At 46.6% G+C, this 15870-nt stretch overlaps 1 protein-coding gene across 4 annotated transcripts in view; it reads right to left on the bottom strand.

Moving 5' to 3' along the window:
• Positions 1–15870, bottom strand: part of VPS13B (vacuolar protein sorting 13 homolog B) — a 790826-nt gene that overhangs the window by 48476 nt on the left and 726480 nt on the right. For all 4 annotated transcript variants that reach the window (XM_083186988.1, XM_083186990.1, XM_083186987.1 and 1 more), the window contains exons 49-53: positions 11790–11991; positions 6739–6927; positions 3981–4127; positions 693–976; positions 10–137 (exon numbers count right to left, since the gene is read on the bottom strand). In XM_083186988.1, coding sequence (XP_083043114.1) covers positions 10–137; positions 693–976; positions 3981–4127; positions 6739–6927; positions 11790–11991 — 950 coding nt within the window. The remainder of the gene's footprint in view (positions 1–9; positions 138–692; positions 977–3980; positions 4128–6738; positions 6928–11789; positions 11992–15870) is intronic.

The raw sequence follows: 15870 nt of genomic DNA, 5'->3' as shown, positions 1-15870 counted from the left end.
AATACAAACCTTTAATATTTTCTTTCAGAAGCAATGCGACCGTACATCTGTTGCGGATGATCATCCGGGGGCTCGGGTCTTCTGTGAGGGTTAAGTAAGTCACTCCAAAATGTTCCTGATAAGTCATCACTAGAGCCCTTTAAAAAGACAGTAGATGTCACACAATGGGACATACAATAAACAATATTAAACACAATTACTGCTCATCTATGATGTCACCGGTTCTCTAATGGCTTTTTCTTGCACGATTTACTATACTAAATCGGGTGCCACTGGGCGGGCAGTGGCAGGTGCCAGGCAACGGCGGTGAGGGCAGCAGCTGGGTCCAGGCAGTGGTGGGAGTCGGGCAGCTGCCGCTTCCCGCCCTGCTGCTACCACCTGGCCGGCACCCACCATTACCTGCCCCGCCACTCGTAAGTCTCCCGGGGAGCTGCCAGGGGGAGCTCAAGGGCAATTTGATCTGACTTTAGGACAAATCGGACTAGTGTATGGGGGCCTTTAGAAATCTAACACCTGCCATTTGCATTAAGTTCTGCAAGGATGCCTCTCTCAGAGTCATCTATAATTTTGTGATAGTCAGACTCTGGAGCTCCCCGGATTATGGAGGCCCAAGACAGCTGCCTAATTGGAGAACCGGCCCTGATGCTACATCCCTCAATAATAAATGTACAGGAATATTGATACTGTCGTACTTGGTGCACAAGTCATGTCCACCGCAGTCTCCTACGGGAACGGCCACACTCTGGCGAGGGTGCTCCTGGCGGATGATGGCTGGCAAGCTCCAGCACTCAGCATTACCAGCCGCGGCATTGTGGCACAGGCTGAGCAGGATGTATTTCTGGAGGGGTGGTGCTTCTCCCACAGACTGACTGGTGTCCGAGACCAGGTCCCAGCAAGGAATTGTGCTGGATTTGGTGGAAGGATGTTCCCCAACTGGGCTGATGCTGAACACAGTGCTGTCTGGTACAGGCACGTACTTCGGGAGAGAGGGAGGGGAGAGAAAGGACAAAAAAAGATAAGCTTGATTAAAAGAAACAGATGATTCAGTCCTCTGAGCTTTGACTTATTATTATGAGTTGGACACTTGAAGCCAAACATTGGGATTGTTGAAGTACAGCCAGATTTCCAGCACAGAGCACAAAGATATCATTTTTCCTTGGGCTTTAAACATAGTTCACGGAGAGGTCTCGCTGTGTTATATTTGACTTAACAACAGGTGAAAAGTAAAAGATTTTCCCCAAAAAACCTTTGTGGCAATAGCATACGGCAGACAGATAACGGCAGATATGAAACGGAACATAAGCTTGGTCTGGTTCCAACGTGACCTGTGGGCAGCCGTCGCCCTGCCATGACCCACGGTATTACCTACTGCATGCATACATACATACAGCATAGGTCAGGCACAGGTTCGGCAACTACAAAGTGCGCTCTAATGTCACCTATCTCATTCCCAAAAATCACTTAGGTTTTACTTTACCAAAGACATAATGCTGACTCCTCCATAGTCCTGAGGGCAATCTGACCCCAAGCCGATCACACCTGTAGTGCCAATCACCATGGCTACAAGTGGCAGTTATACAGGTAGGTAGAGAGGCGTCAAATCATCAAGTTGTAGCAATGTCAATTCAGAAGAAACCAACTCAAAACACCTAACCGCCCACCGAGCAGCTGCCGGCTTTATCCCGGCGGAGGGACAAAATGCCACTCAGACACTAGGCCAGCGGGTATGGATCATTAGGTCTCCAGCAAGTAGGTTGCCAAGCATTAGATCACCACCACTAAGTTGACATGACTTTAGGTCGACATGGGTTAGGTCGACAGTGTCATTAGGTCGACATGGTATGGTCGACAAGGTTATTGGGTCGACATGGGTAAGGTCAACAGTGTCATTAGGTCGACATGGTATGGTCGACAAGGTTATTGGGTCGACATGGGTAAGGTCAACAGTGAAAAGTTGACTTTTTTGTTTTTTTTTGCTACCCGAATGTCAACACAGTCAACATAAACAGTAAAACGTAACGCTGCGCTCACCATGCTTGGGGCACGGTGCCTCACTACGCTCGGCATACTATTTTATTGTCCTACCAAGCCCATGTGGATGGCAGGGCATGAAATACCACCTGCCGGCACATGTCGGCTCAAAAAAACAGTAAAAAAAACCTATGTCGACCTTTTCCCCATGTCGACCTAATGACCCGTTGACCTACTTGGTGGTAACCCAATGACCGTATCCAGGGCAAGCTATGGTATAAATTAGTAAGAAAACACAACATTTCCTTTTATCATAGCCATAAAAATCATGAGGACAAAATACTTAAATAATAATATTAATATGTAAATTCTCATATTGGGCCGGATGTGCTAAGCTTGAAAAGTGATAAAATGGAGAGTGAAAAACCACCAGCCAATCAGCTGCTAACTGCTATGTTACAGGCTGGGTTTGAAAAATGACAGCGATGAGCTGATTGGCTGGACGTTTATCACTCTCCTTTGTATCACTTTTCAAGGCTAGTCTGGCCCATTGTCACCGAGGGCTCATTCACACACATATGTACCTGGAAACTAACCCAGGCCTTAGTGATGTGTTTGTACAGTGCTTTCAATGTGTTACACTCACTATTATACAAGTAGCACACATTAATGCATCAAGTACTATTATTTTAAATACAGAGTAAAGGTGCCCACACACTAGAAAGATCTGTGATCTTAAGATGTGTGCATAAATTAGCCTTGAAATCTTTTGTCCGTCCTGCACAAAAGATTTCAGGCAAGCGCACGTCTTTAGCAAAGATCTTCCTTAAGATCCCGTGTGCGTTCCTATATATCTTTTGTTAAATCTTCAGATCTTTCATGCAGCATCAGAAGATTTAGCAAAAGATCCACAGGAGCGCGCATTGGACTGAAATCGGCCGATTTTTGACTGATTATCGGTAAACATCGGACGATAAATACCGGCCGATTTATCGGAAATCGGCAAAAAAAATCATTCTAGTGTGTGGGTACCACTAGAATATTGGAAGGCAAAAGTGCGGATAGGGTAAGTAATATCCAGTGGTGGTTCCAGTGGTGGAGCTGCAACACAGTCCAAAATTCAAATAGGGGAGCAACACTAACAGCCAGTGAGTCAGTTTGGAATGGCAGTTGGTGGTAGTTTCTGTGCCTCCCCTATTTGAATTTTAAACTGTACTGCAGCCCATCCTCTGGAGCCTCCCCTGGTAATATCTTTCCATGATATATGCAATGTAGGTCTGTAACGAGTGGCGTGCAATCGGTGCTGCCGCAATATCAGTACCTTACCACGATGTTCTACTTTGTAAGGGGCCTGGAGAGGCTTCACACCACATGGAAAGTCTCAGGGTAAATCTTCAGGACACACACAGCAGCTATCTGCTGTCTGTGGTGCTCCCCAGCTGCTAGCTCTGTGATGTGTGTCAAGAAGCAAAGATGTTCCAGGGGGCAGCATCTTTCCGGTGCCCCCTGGAAAAACACTAGTAGGCGCCCATTCTTAGAAGGGTGGCCAGCCAACTCTGAGGCTTAGCTAACCACTAACTAACCTGGGCCACTTTATACATACAGTCCATGCATGACAATGTACCGGAGTAATAGCAGCCATGCACTCTAGAGAATACACCATTGTTCTGTGCAGTGTAATGTATCATATGTATAATGTATAATTCAATTGCCAGTTTGGGACCTGGTACTGTACCTAGATGAGGGGGGTGGGCACTCAGTCAGTGGGGCCCACTGCGGGATTCCCATGTGCCCCATAGTGCCAGTCTGGTTGTGCGCTCTGCTATGGCATTCATTTATTGTGACACAAAACAGTGGTTAGATATGAACAGAACTGCAGACTTCGGTGCCATTGGCTAAAACTATCCCTGTCCTTCCACCTCCCACTAATGACACCTGGGGCCACAATATGCCAAATAAGACAACTTTTAAGTTTTTGTTTAAAATGTGCGGCACAGTGGGTGTCTCACCTCTTCTTCACACTGTGGCTGAGACACCGACATCTGGGGGCTGTAATAAATCTTGAGAGAAGTATTGTTGAACAGAGTTATCTTGTCCTCAATTTGCAATATCTGGATTCCACTGCGGACCATGGATGAAACGCTGAACTGACAAAGCTAGAAGACAGGGAGGATTACAACAGCTATTATAAAATATACAGATATTATTAGCTTATACTTATATATGGTAGTGATAAGTGGCACAAGTACGCCTTGCTCATCAGATATAAGTTGTCGTTCAAGACTTTTACATTTAGACAAACATTCAACTTAGTCTTTTAAATACCCAGAATGCATCTCTGTATTTTAATGTAATGAACTACCTTCTTGTGCACATCATACAGTATTACATCACATATTTTTTGTTGAGTGTAATGCAAATAACAGGATTATATTAGATTTGGACTAGAAATTCCAAATTGTTCTGAGGCCACCGAATTAGGCTTTCCTTCCTGCCAAGTCAAATGCAATATTAATTCATAAGATTATTTTATAGGATTTATTTGCTTTTTGTCCTAAAGTGGATAAATGGGAGCGGTGTATCTCGCTATATTGTGCCCTGTGAAAAGAAGCGAACGCTAGCACGGCACGCACCACTGACTCCCAGCATTGCTCCATGTCCCAGGAATGCTGCAGGATAGCGCCAGAAGAACTCAGCATAGAGAGGAATACCATAAAATGCTGAGAATATATAGGAAGGGGAACAATGCTGGAAATGAGGTGTGAATGTAGTAAATGGCTTAGCCCTGGGGGTTCATAATTGTTGTTTAAAGATCATTGGATTTTGGGCAGTATAAAAACTTTTACACACTTCATTTGAAGGCCGCACTTTGATATCACATGTAGTTTTCAATGCGATTTTCCATTATGCAACAAAGGACCCCTTTACCCTAATGTTCTCTATGGAGAACTGGCCAGTGACTTCAAATGTTTCACCAAGTCCAACGTCCCCATCTATTACCATGTGCCGCCAGGCTGGATTACAGTTTGTGGGGGCCACAAATCATGCTCATTGTCTTCTTAAAAATCCTCAAAGTCACCTTCTGCAATGCTCCGTAATTAAACGTGATGGAGTATTCCAACGTTAGACAATTATGGTATATATAAGTTTGTTCTCTCTGAAACTAGTAACAAATACACCACTTTGTCCCCTCTGTGTTCTTCATTGTAACCCTTCTATAATTTTTTTTTTTTTTTGAATAGCCTTTGGTTACGACGCTCAATTACTGTATCCACTGCAGAGCAGAGCTGGAATGTGTCACATTCAAAGCCAACCAAAATAAATGTCTTTGAAGAAAAAATAAATAAAAGCAGATAGTAAGAAATAAATTGCAACGAGTTTACTAAAAGTTGCAAGATTGCATGTACAAACCAATATATTAAAGTTATCTGAAGCTGGAACCCTACAGAAATGGGTATGTACTGTACGTTAACCCTGTATGCTGTAATGTCTTGCCATCCTCATGACATCAATGTGACTGCAATGCTGTTTAATTAGCCACCATATACTGTACACAAATGACTAACAATATAATATGTACTGGGAGTAATACATTAATAGAGATTTGCACCTGACTTAAGGTGCATAACTACTGGGCATTTTTACCCAGCCAGTATGCCGAATGACGTAATGAAAATCGATGGCTGAGAAATCGATTTTCGCCCAGCCCAGTGATTTTCACGGGGGTGAACCACTTTCCATAGTAGAAGACTATGGAAAGTGGTTCACTCACCCTGTAATACAGGGCGATGGTCAGTGATGATGCGGGAGCTCACAGTGCACTCATACACACTGGGGGAATTTGAGCTCAAAGTAGCTCAAAACAGCAATAATGAACTACTTTGGGCTTAGTCGCCTAGGGCCTTATTCTAGTTCACTCTTTCTGACAAAATCCTTCTTAGACGGACAAAACCATGTGCACTGCAGGGGGGCAGATGTAAAATGTGCAGAGAGAATTAGATTTGGGCGCCCTGGTCAAGAATGTTTGGGAACCACTGGGCTACAATTAAAAAATATGCTGGCGGTGGAGATGCCGACGTTCACAATACCAATGCCGGCAGCCTGACTTTCACCATGAGACTGGCGTCTGCATCATCCTTAATGTTGGGATACCGGCACTGGTCTTCTGGCAGTATTTCTGACCGCTGGGATGCCGAACGGAAGTATGCGGGTGGTTTATAGTAAGGCTGCTGAAAAGGGGGGAACTGTGGTTAGGATGTGTGAAGGGAAGATTAGGGCTAGGCTGCGGGGAGGTAGGGTTAGGCATTTATAATATAGAGTTTGGTTTAGGGGTGGAGGGTACAAGCTTAGGTGGCAGGGTACAGGGATTAGGGCTTAGGCACTAGCGAGGAGGGGGAGGGAGGGTGTTGGAGGAAGGGTTAGACTGCTGGTAGGGTTAGGGGGGGGGGGCAGGGGGAAGGTAAGTATATTTACCCGACCCCTGATTCCCTTCACCAGGTTGCCAGTATCGTTATTCTGAAAGCTGGCATTCCTATCGCAGATCATCCGTATGTATCTCAATTAAACTATTTGGTCATTAAGTATCCAAAATGAATAAACATCCTAAAGAACAAATAACTGGGTTATTAATGGGTTCTCCGTTACTTATGAGAATCAGAACCACACGGGAGACTGACCGGACGAGAGCTCTTCGCTTGCAGGAGAGAATCGGACTATGTGGCTATTAATGTGGGCGCGCTATAAAAAGCCAGCACTTTTATAACCCACCTTTTGATGTCCGGGAAAGGCGCCTAGTTTGATGTTGGCATCCACAAATCCGTCTTCATCCAATGATACTACTTCGCCGTTGTCCCCATCCTTCCATTTTGGAGAGGTCATGTCATGAACCAATCTGACGGCAACAGACTTGTGCACAGTGTTTGTATTGGCCCAGTAGATCCCGATTTGGAAAGCTTCCTGAAAAAAACACCCACACCGTTCTCATCAACACTATACAATGACAATAAATGCAGACCCCCCTTCACTGGCTGCTGGACAAGTTCCCGGACCCATGTGTTATCGCGGATCCGCGGGCTGCTTATCGGGGATTATGCTTCAGGTACCTGAGACACGCAAAGCATAATCCCCAACAAGTGTCGCCATTGGGGGATCAGGATGCTGGTATCGTAGCTAATAGGACAGCCTGCCGCAAGCCTATTAGCAACAGGAAATGACCACTGCTAATAGGATAGCCCCCTTTGTGTCCTACTGGGAAGAAAGTGCTATGTAAATAACAGGTATGGCTCTTTGGGTACATCCTATTTAGGTCAACATGCATTGGGTGAAATAGGTCGACATAGCTAAGGTTGAAAGGGTTGGAAAGTCAATGCAAGCATTAAGTCGACAATTTACACCACAAAGCCAGTTTGATTGTAAATCATTATAAAGCCTCTCCATTTACAATGTATGCGTTTGCTGGGTTCCAAATTGGTAGTCTATCTATTCGCTGTTTATAACATTATTATATAGTTTGTTGTGTTTCATGAGAACCTGTGTTTGAAAGTCTGCCAAGGAGCCAGCGATCGCGGCTGCGAGAAACTGCGCAAGCTTTTCTTTTGCGCGCATTTGTGTATGTGTGTGACTGGTTTATGTCTTCACACACAAAGTCTTGTCAGTGAAGCAAAATGCGACATCGCTTCTACTGGTAGCCAAGCCTGGCCCACGATAGCAGCAGTGAGCAAAAACTGCACCATGAACCGTAACAAAATACACATTCAGCTGCATATTATCAAAATGAGACGAAAAACAGCAACATGACAGATATACGAAACAGGTCTTTGCAAAAGGAAACAGCAGAGTAAAACGGGCGCCGTACGTTTTTTGAATACTGGATACTGAAAACTCTGCTCCAAGCCGCCTGCAAAAAACATAACCTCCCAAGGATGATATTTCCCTCACGGATGTGTAGAACCTTGTCTTCACTTCCCTTTGTGTAAATTGCCTCGGAGCCACACAGGATGACATTAATTGATATATTAAATGAGATTCAAACCTTGCATTTGTGGGCCACACATATATTTTGTCGGGGCATGGATTTAGCATCTAATGTGCCCCCAACTGGGATGCGTGTTTTGCGTACATATGCGCACATCATTAAAGTCTATGGGGGGATCGCTGGGTCAAGTGTTTGCAGCACACTCCAACATACCACAATGCATAAGCCCATGTGTACACATCGCAACAAGGGTGAGCATGGCTACAGCTACAGTATATATGGCATTAATATAACCACGCAGCTGGTACCGTGTACAATATGGCTACCGATTTGTTCTTGGTTTCGTTTCAAAATATTGTGCCTACTGTGAGTTATTATCTCAGCTAGGCCCATCGCTACACAATTCGGCTCTCAGTGCGAACTTTGAAACAAAAAAAAAACTGTGCGATCTTTATGCGATCCCGACGTGATTTTGGCTACATAGTCAAAATCTCACGCCAAATCTCACTGTGTGTACACACCATAAGTCTGATCTGTTTATTAACTGCACTATGACCTCTTGACCTTGGTGAAACTCTAGATCTATCAACTGGAACCAGTCAAAATGATGGAACAGTAATGCCAGTGCCGGGGGCTGTGAGCAGGGCAACACTTGAATTGGTTTGTCGGGCGCCATCTAGTTAATGACACGCAAAACATGTGATTTCCCCCCATAGAGGTGAGGACTAGCATTAGCCTTATATGATATAGGATTCTCTGTCATGTGCTGTGTAAGAGTTGGCACTATATAAAGTTTAGTTAATAGCCATATAATACAAGCTGCAATATTGGGCCAGTCGGCAGATATTACAGGGTATGTACTGTACATATGGAGCATCTCAGCCAGCCTGTGGAATTGCCAGATCCTTTGAGCTGGTGTAGGCTGGTGGTCAGGCGCTCCACCTGACGGGGATGCGCGAGCCTGTGAGACGGTTGCACATCCCGTCGGCAGGGAGTGGATTCCCTGCCCGTCTCCTCTTCAGTGGAGTCTGACAGGGGAGCAGCAGGGAGCCGGCGGAGGACTCCGTCAGAAAGGGGAGAGTGAGCCTCTCGTGCACGCACACCCACATCTGGCAGATGGCACACAGTGGAAATTGGTGTCACCAGGAGCAGCTACATTGAGAGCGGCACCATCTGTACTTTCCAGTACATGCCCACAATCATATCATGATCAGACTAGATCGCTTAAAAAATGCACCTACTTCGCACCCTGTGTATGGATCCGTAGGGGCCATAACAATAGCACTGCGTGGCACCGCATGTTGCTAATGCCCGATGATTAATATCCAGCATGCTAGACACATCTAGTAATATTGCCGGGCAGTGACAATATTCTCACCAAACACTAACAGATTGCTCAGTACAGTCACCGCACCATCGCCCCATGTGTAGGCACCTTTAGCGGTGTTTAAATGGCAGCAAAGCTAGAAAATCCCTTTAAAAATGGTCACTTACACACTGCCTATGGACATCTGTGAACACCTGTAATGGGGTCAGCAAGTGACCTCATCCTTTTACCCATTTACCTTAGTATGGTTTCAGCATGTAAACAACAGTGGCTCACATTGATCTAATCTAACTGCAACGTATGGCCCACAAGGCTGCTGAGATAATGAAGATTGTAATTGCAACCTAGGACGTCATTTCCAGAGGTAATTTCCTCCGTTTTACACAACAAAGACAAGTGCATCATCTGAGCATTGTAACTGATTATAATCAGGAGATCAGTGAGAGGGAACCTCCCGCTGGGCCCTATGGAAGTCACGTATAATAAGAACCGTACAGTAAAGACACACAGACCCCAGAGCAGTGCACAGCGCACAGTGCCGGCCAGCCTTGCCCCCATTACAGTCACATGTCCAGTATCGCTCATGGTATTAATTCCCTTTGATCAGCAGTCTAATCTGCCTGGTTTGCATTTGATGAAAATTGTGGTGTGTTTATGCAGTTTGTGGTATGCGTTCGCCGCTTACGAGGGCTATAAAATGAACACATTTGGATTGTGGTTAGTGGAATTAGGAGAGGAGGACTGGATTATCTGACGCATCATGTCACAGAGGTACACAATGTTACAGTGTTCTAGGGCTTCAATTTACAATAAACAAAAACAGATCATATCTTTGTCTCGTAACACTACCTTATATATACTCAGAAATGGCACGCTCTCCCACGCTCTCCACTGTTAGACAATTGTGGACAAAGCTTTGGCAGCGAAAAGTACTAAAAATTCTTTGTTGATCGTTAACTATAGTGTTCAGAAACTACTCCCATTATCGCAAATCTACACACACACACACGTGCACACTTGCATACATGTAGACTTCCTGTTTGTGCAAGAGAGTATTGCTCTATTACAGTACTGTATGTCACCTGTTTACTGTATGTCACTTTGGGGACTATTTATCAGATAATATTTGCAGCACAAACCCCAAAAGCAGACGTTTGTGGGGGCTACCCGCAAACAGTATTTCCTGAATGTACAGTACACTACTCAGGAATGGAATGTATTATGGTCCCGATACAGACTGGGCCACGATTTTCGCATTTCTGTGCAATGGCGAGCCCTTAAGCTGGGGTCACAGGAGATTGCAGTTTTCGGTGCTGTCCGCAGCTGCGACGCGGTGCTGTGGTGGCGGGACGCTGCGTATTGTGAGCGATCCAAACAAAGCTGGCACATCTGGGGCCAAATGCATTAAGCTTTAAAAGTGATCAAATGGACAGTGATAAACATCCAGAAAATCAGCTCCTGCCTGACATTTTTCAAACAGAGTCTGTGACATGGCAGGTAGGAGCTGATTGGCTGGCTGTTTATCACTCTCCATTTTATCACTTTTGAAGATTAGTGCACCTGGCCCCTGAACCGCTCGGACGGAGGTGGCTGCGAGATGTCACACGCAGCCGATGAGTCTTAGAACATGGACAGCCTGCATGTTACGCTGCCCGGCTGGTAATGTGCGCGCACTTCGATGTGACATGGGCGAGATGCTCCAAACAAAAAATGCAGTTCAGACCATGTTTTCCCTGTTTTTTTTTTTTTTACCGCATTTTCAGTTGCAGCAAAGCCCCCCCCGCCGGGTCTTCGCTGCGGGGGGGGGGGGGTTACGCCAGTTCTAGATGACGTAACCCCATGGAAGCCTATGGGCTTCCCTTTGCGTCCCAGCCTCCTGCTGTGCTGCCCGGACTAGTCACCTCCTCCTCCCTGCACCGGGAGGAAGCGGAGCCCTCACAACCAGGTAAGGGTTCAGGGAGGAAGGGGGTACCCGCTGCACATCGCTGGCCATCGCCTTTGCATTAATAATCGCATATGTTACTGCATATGCGATTATTAACAATGCGAATGCCGGCGATGTGCAGCCGGGGTTATTAGAGAATCCCGCCCACTACCTGTAGCACAGGATAGTTATTGGACAGACAAAGATAACTAATCTGCATATTAACAACCAGTGAGCAGCTACTATACAATTCCTATGCTTTTTATGTCGGTAATTGCTTTGCAGCATCAGTAGGATTCCATGAGTCATTACGGGTCTGCTTTGTTGTCATACTACACAGTAAAAGCATCAGATTTCTAGGTCTCATGCTTATGAGTTTCTTATTAATTCTACATCCCGCTGTTTCCCTGAGAGATCCAGAACTGGGAATAGTGTGTGGGTGCTGTATAACTGACCAGCAGGGGCAGTATCTTGCTCTGTGCCCCATTGGGTGTTACTCTGTCTCCGGAGAGGACACGTGCTGTGGCTACCTACACAGGTGCTGCCTACAGTGATCCTTTATAAACAAACTGTTTGTACATGTCTTACATTACCTGGAAGTTAGGAGGAATGATGGTTTTCCCAGCAGGAATCTGAAGAACTATGTTCTCACCCTCGAACAGCCAAAGGTCCCATCTGGACTGGTTGATCAGGAGAGCCCACGGGAGCAGCTCAATCAGTAATGTCTTCAGGTGGGGCTTCCATGGGGAGAGCTTCACCCGCATGGGGCTGTCCCACTGAGCCAGGTGCTCACCACTGTAAGTGCAGAGTACAACATTACCTGGGGAAACACAGACAACCTGCTTCCCTAAATATCTTCCATGGGTACACCGAACATATTGTTCAATCTGGTTCAAGTAAATGCCAGATCTTCAACAAATTATATAATGCTATAATGAAGAGAGTCTGAGCCCTACTTAGCAGACCTTGTGGGGGAGACTTAGAAGTATAGAAATGCTAAGCTGCAATTTATCACTTAGCAATATATAGATAAATGGCAGCTGTACAATGAGATGAGGCCCAGCCACTGGGGCAGGAAGTGCTGCAGCATCTGCTGCTCCCATTGGTTATTTTTCCATTAGCTGCATACTGTAAGCGTTATATGTCCCAGGCAGCATATGTATTACAGTATGTGTCCCAACGACTGGCTATATAGACTTAGTATACTGTAAGTGTTGTGTGTCCCAACGACTGGCTGCACGGACTCAGTATACTGTAAGTGTTGTGTGTCCCAACGACTGGCTGTATAGACTCAGTATACTGTAAGTGTTGTGTGTCCCAACGACTGGCTGCACGGACTCAGTATACTGTAAGTGTTGTGTGTCCCAGTGACTGGCTGCATGGACTCAGCACACTGTATGTTTTGTATGTCCCAGTGACTGGCTGACTCAGCATACTTTATGTGTTGTGTGTCCCAGTGACTGGCTGCACAGACTCAGCATACTGTATGTGTTGTGTGTCCCAGTGACTGGCTGCATGGACTCAGCATACTGTATGTGTTGTATGTCCCAGTGACTGGCTGACTCAGCATACTGTATGTGTTGTGTGTCCCAGTGACTGGCTGACTCAGCATACTGTATGTGTTGTGTGTCCCAGTAACTGGCTGACTCAGCATACTGTATGTGTTGTATGTCCCAGTGACTGGCTGACTCAGCATACTGTATGTGTTGTATGTCCCAGTGACTGGCTGACTCAGCATACTGTATGTGTTGTGTGTCGCAGTGACTGACTGACTCAGCATACTGTATGTGTTGCGTGTCCCAGTGACTGGCTGCACAGACTCAGCATACTGTATGTGTTGTGTGTCGCAGTGACTGACTGACTCAACATACTGTATGTGTTATGTGTCCCAGCGACTGGCTGCACGGACTCAGCATACTGTCTGTGTCATGTGTCCCAGCGACTGGCTGCACAGACTCAGCATACTGTATGTGCTATGTGTCCCAGTGACTGGCTGCACAGACTCAGCATACTGTATGTGTTATGTGTCCCAGCGACTGGCTGCACGGACTCAGCATACTGTATCTGTTATGTGTCCCAGCAACTGGCTGCAGAGACTCAGCATACTGTATGTGTAATGTGTCCCAGCGACTGGCTGCATGGACTCAACATACTGTATGTGTTATGTGTCCCAGCGACTGGCTGACTCAGCATACTGTATGTGTTGTGTTTTCGCAGTGACTGACTGACTCAGCATACTGTATGTGTTGTGTGTCCCAGTGACTGGCTGCACAGACACAGCATACTGTCTGTGTCATGTGTCTCAGCGACTGGCTGCACAGACTCAGCATACTGTATGTGTTATGTGTCCGAGCGACTGGCTGCACGGACTCAGCATACTATATGTGTTATGTATCCCAGCGACTGGCTGCACAGACTCAGCATACTGTATGTGCTATGTGTCCCAGCGACTGGCTGCACAGACTCAGCATACTGTATGTGTTATGTGTCCGAGCGACTGGCTGCACAGACTCAGCATACTGTATGTGTTATGTATCCCAGCGACTGGCTGCACAGACTCAGCATACTGTATGTGTTATGTATCCCAGCGACTGGCTGCACAGACTCAACATACTGTATGTGTTATGTGTCCCAGCGACTGGCTGCACGGACTCAGCATACTGTATGTGTTATGTGTCCGAGCGACTGGTTGCACGGACTCAGCATACTGTATGTGTTATGTGTCCCAGCGACTGGCTGCACAGACTCAGCATACTGTATGTGTTATGTGTCCCAGCGACTGGCTGCACAGACTCAGCATACTGTATCTGTTATGTGTCCCAGCAACTGGCTGCATGGACTCTGCATACTGTATGTGTTATGTGTCCCAGTGACTGGCTGCACGGACTCAGCATACTGTATGTGTTATGTGTCCCAGCGACTGGCTGCACAGACTCAGCATACTGTATGTGTTATGTGTCCCAGCGACTGGCTGCACCGACTCTGCATACTGTATGTGTTATGTGTCCCAGCGACTGGCTGCACAGACTCAGCATACTGTATGTGTTATGTGTCCCAGCGACTGGCTGCACGGACTCAGCATACTGTATGTGTTATGTGTCCCAGTGACTGGCTGCACAGACTTAGCATACTGTATGTGTTATGTGTCTCAGCGACTGGCTGCACAGACTCAGCATACTGTCTGTGTCATGTGTCTCAGCGACTGGCTGCACAGACTCAGCATACTGTATGTGTTATGTGTCCCAGTGACTGGCTGCACAGACTCAGCATACTGTATGTGTTGTGTGTCCCAGTGACTGGCTGACTCAGCATACTGTATGTGTTGTATGTCCCAGTGACTGGCTGACTCAGCATACTGTATGTGTTGTATGTCCCAGTGACTGGCTGACTCAGCATACTGTATGTGTTGTATGTCCCAGTGACTGGCTGACTCAGCATACTGTATGTGTTGTGTGTCGCAGTGACTGACTGACTCAGCATACTGTATGTGTTGTGTGTCCCAGTGACTGGATGCACAGACTCAGCATACTGTATGTGTTGTGTGTCGCAGTGACTGACTCAACATACTGTATGTGTTATGTGTCCCAGCGACTGGCTGCACGGACTCAGCATACTGTCTGTGCTATGTGTCCCAGTGACTGGCTGCACAGACTCAGCATACTGTATGTGTTATGTGTCCCAGCGACTGGCTGCACGGACTCAGCATACTGTATCTGTTATGTGTCCCAGCAACTGGCTGCACAGACTCAGCATACTGTATGTGTAATGTGTCCCAGCGACTGGCTGCATGGACTCAACATACTGTATGTGTTATGTGTCCCAGCGACTGGCTGACTCAGCATACTGTATGTGTTGTGTTTTCGCAGTGACTGACTGACTCAGCATACTGTATGTGTTGTGTGTCCCAGTGACTGGCTGCACAGACTCAGCATACTGTCTGTGTCATGTGTCTCAGCGACTGGCTGCACAGACTCAGCATACTGTATGTGTTATGTGTCCGAGCGACTGGCTGCACGGACTCAGCATACTGTATGTGTTATGTATCCCAGCGACTGGCTGCACAGACTCAGCATACTGTATGTGCTATGTGTCCCAGCGACTGGCTGCACAGACTCACCATACTGTATGTGTTATGTGTCCGAGCGACTGGCTGCACAGACTCAGCATACTGTATGTGTTATGTATCCCAGCGACTGGCTGCACAGACTCAACATACTGTATGTGTTATGTGTCCCAGCGACTGGCTGCACGGACTCAGCATACTGTATGTGTTATGTGTCCGAGCGACTGGCTGCACGGACTCAGCATACTGTATGTGTTATGTGTCCCAGCGACTGGCTGCACAGACTCAGCATACTGTATGTGTTATGTGTCCCAGCGACTGGCTGCACAGACTCAGCATACTGTATCTGTTATGTGTCCCAGCAACTGGCTGCATGGACTCTGCATACTGTATGTGTTATGTGTCCCAGTGACTGGCTGCACGGACTCAGCATACTGTATGTGTTATGTATCCCAGCGACTGGCTGCACAGACTCAGCATACTGTATGTGCTATGGGTCCGAGCGACTGGCTGCACAGACTCAGCATACTGTATGTGTTATGTGTCCCAGCGACTGGCTGCACAGACTCAGCATACTGTCTGTGTCATGTGTCTCAGCGACTGGCTGCACA

The sequence above is a fragment of the Crinia signifera genome, chromosome 5, assembly GCF_055691185.1.
Source record: "Crinia signifera chromosome 5, ASM5569118v1, whole genome shotgun sequence".
NCBI classification, from domain to species: Eukaryota; Metazoa; Chordata; class Amphibia; order Anura; family Myobatrachidae; genus Crinia; species Crinia signifera.
Note: the sequence above shows the minus strand (reverse complement) of the source record. Positions and strands in the feature narration are given on the sequence as shown.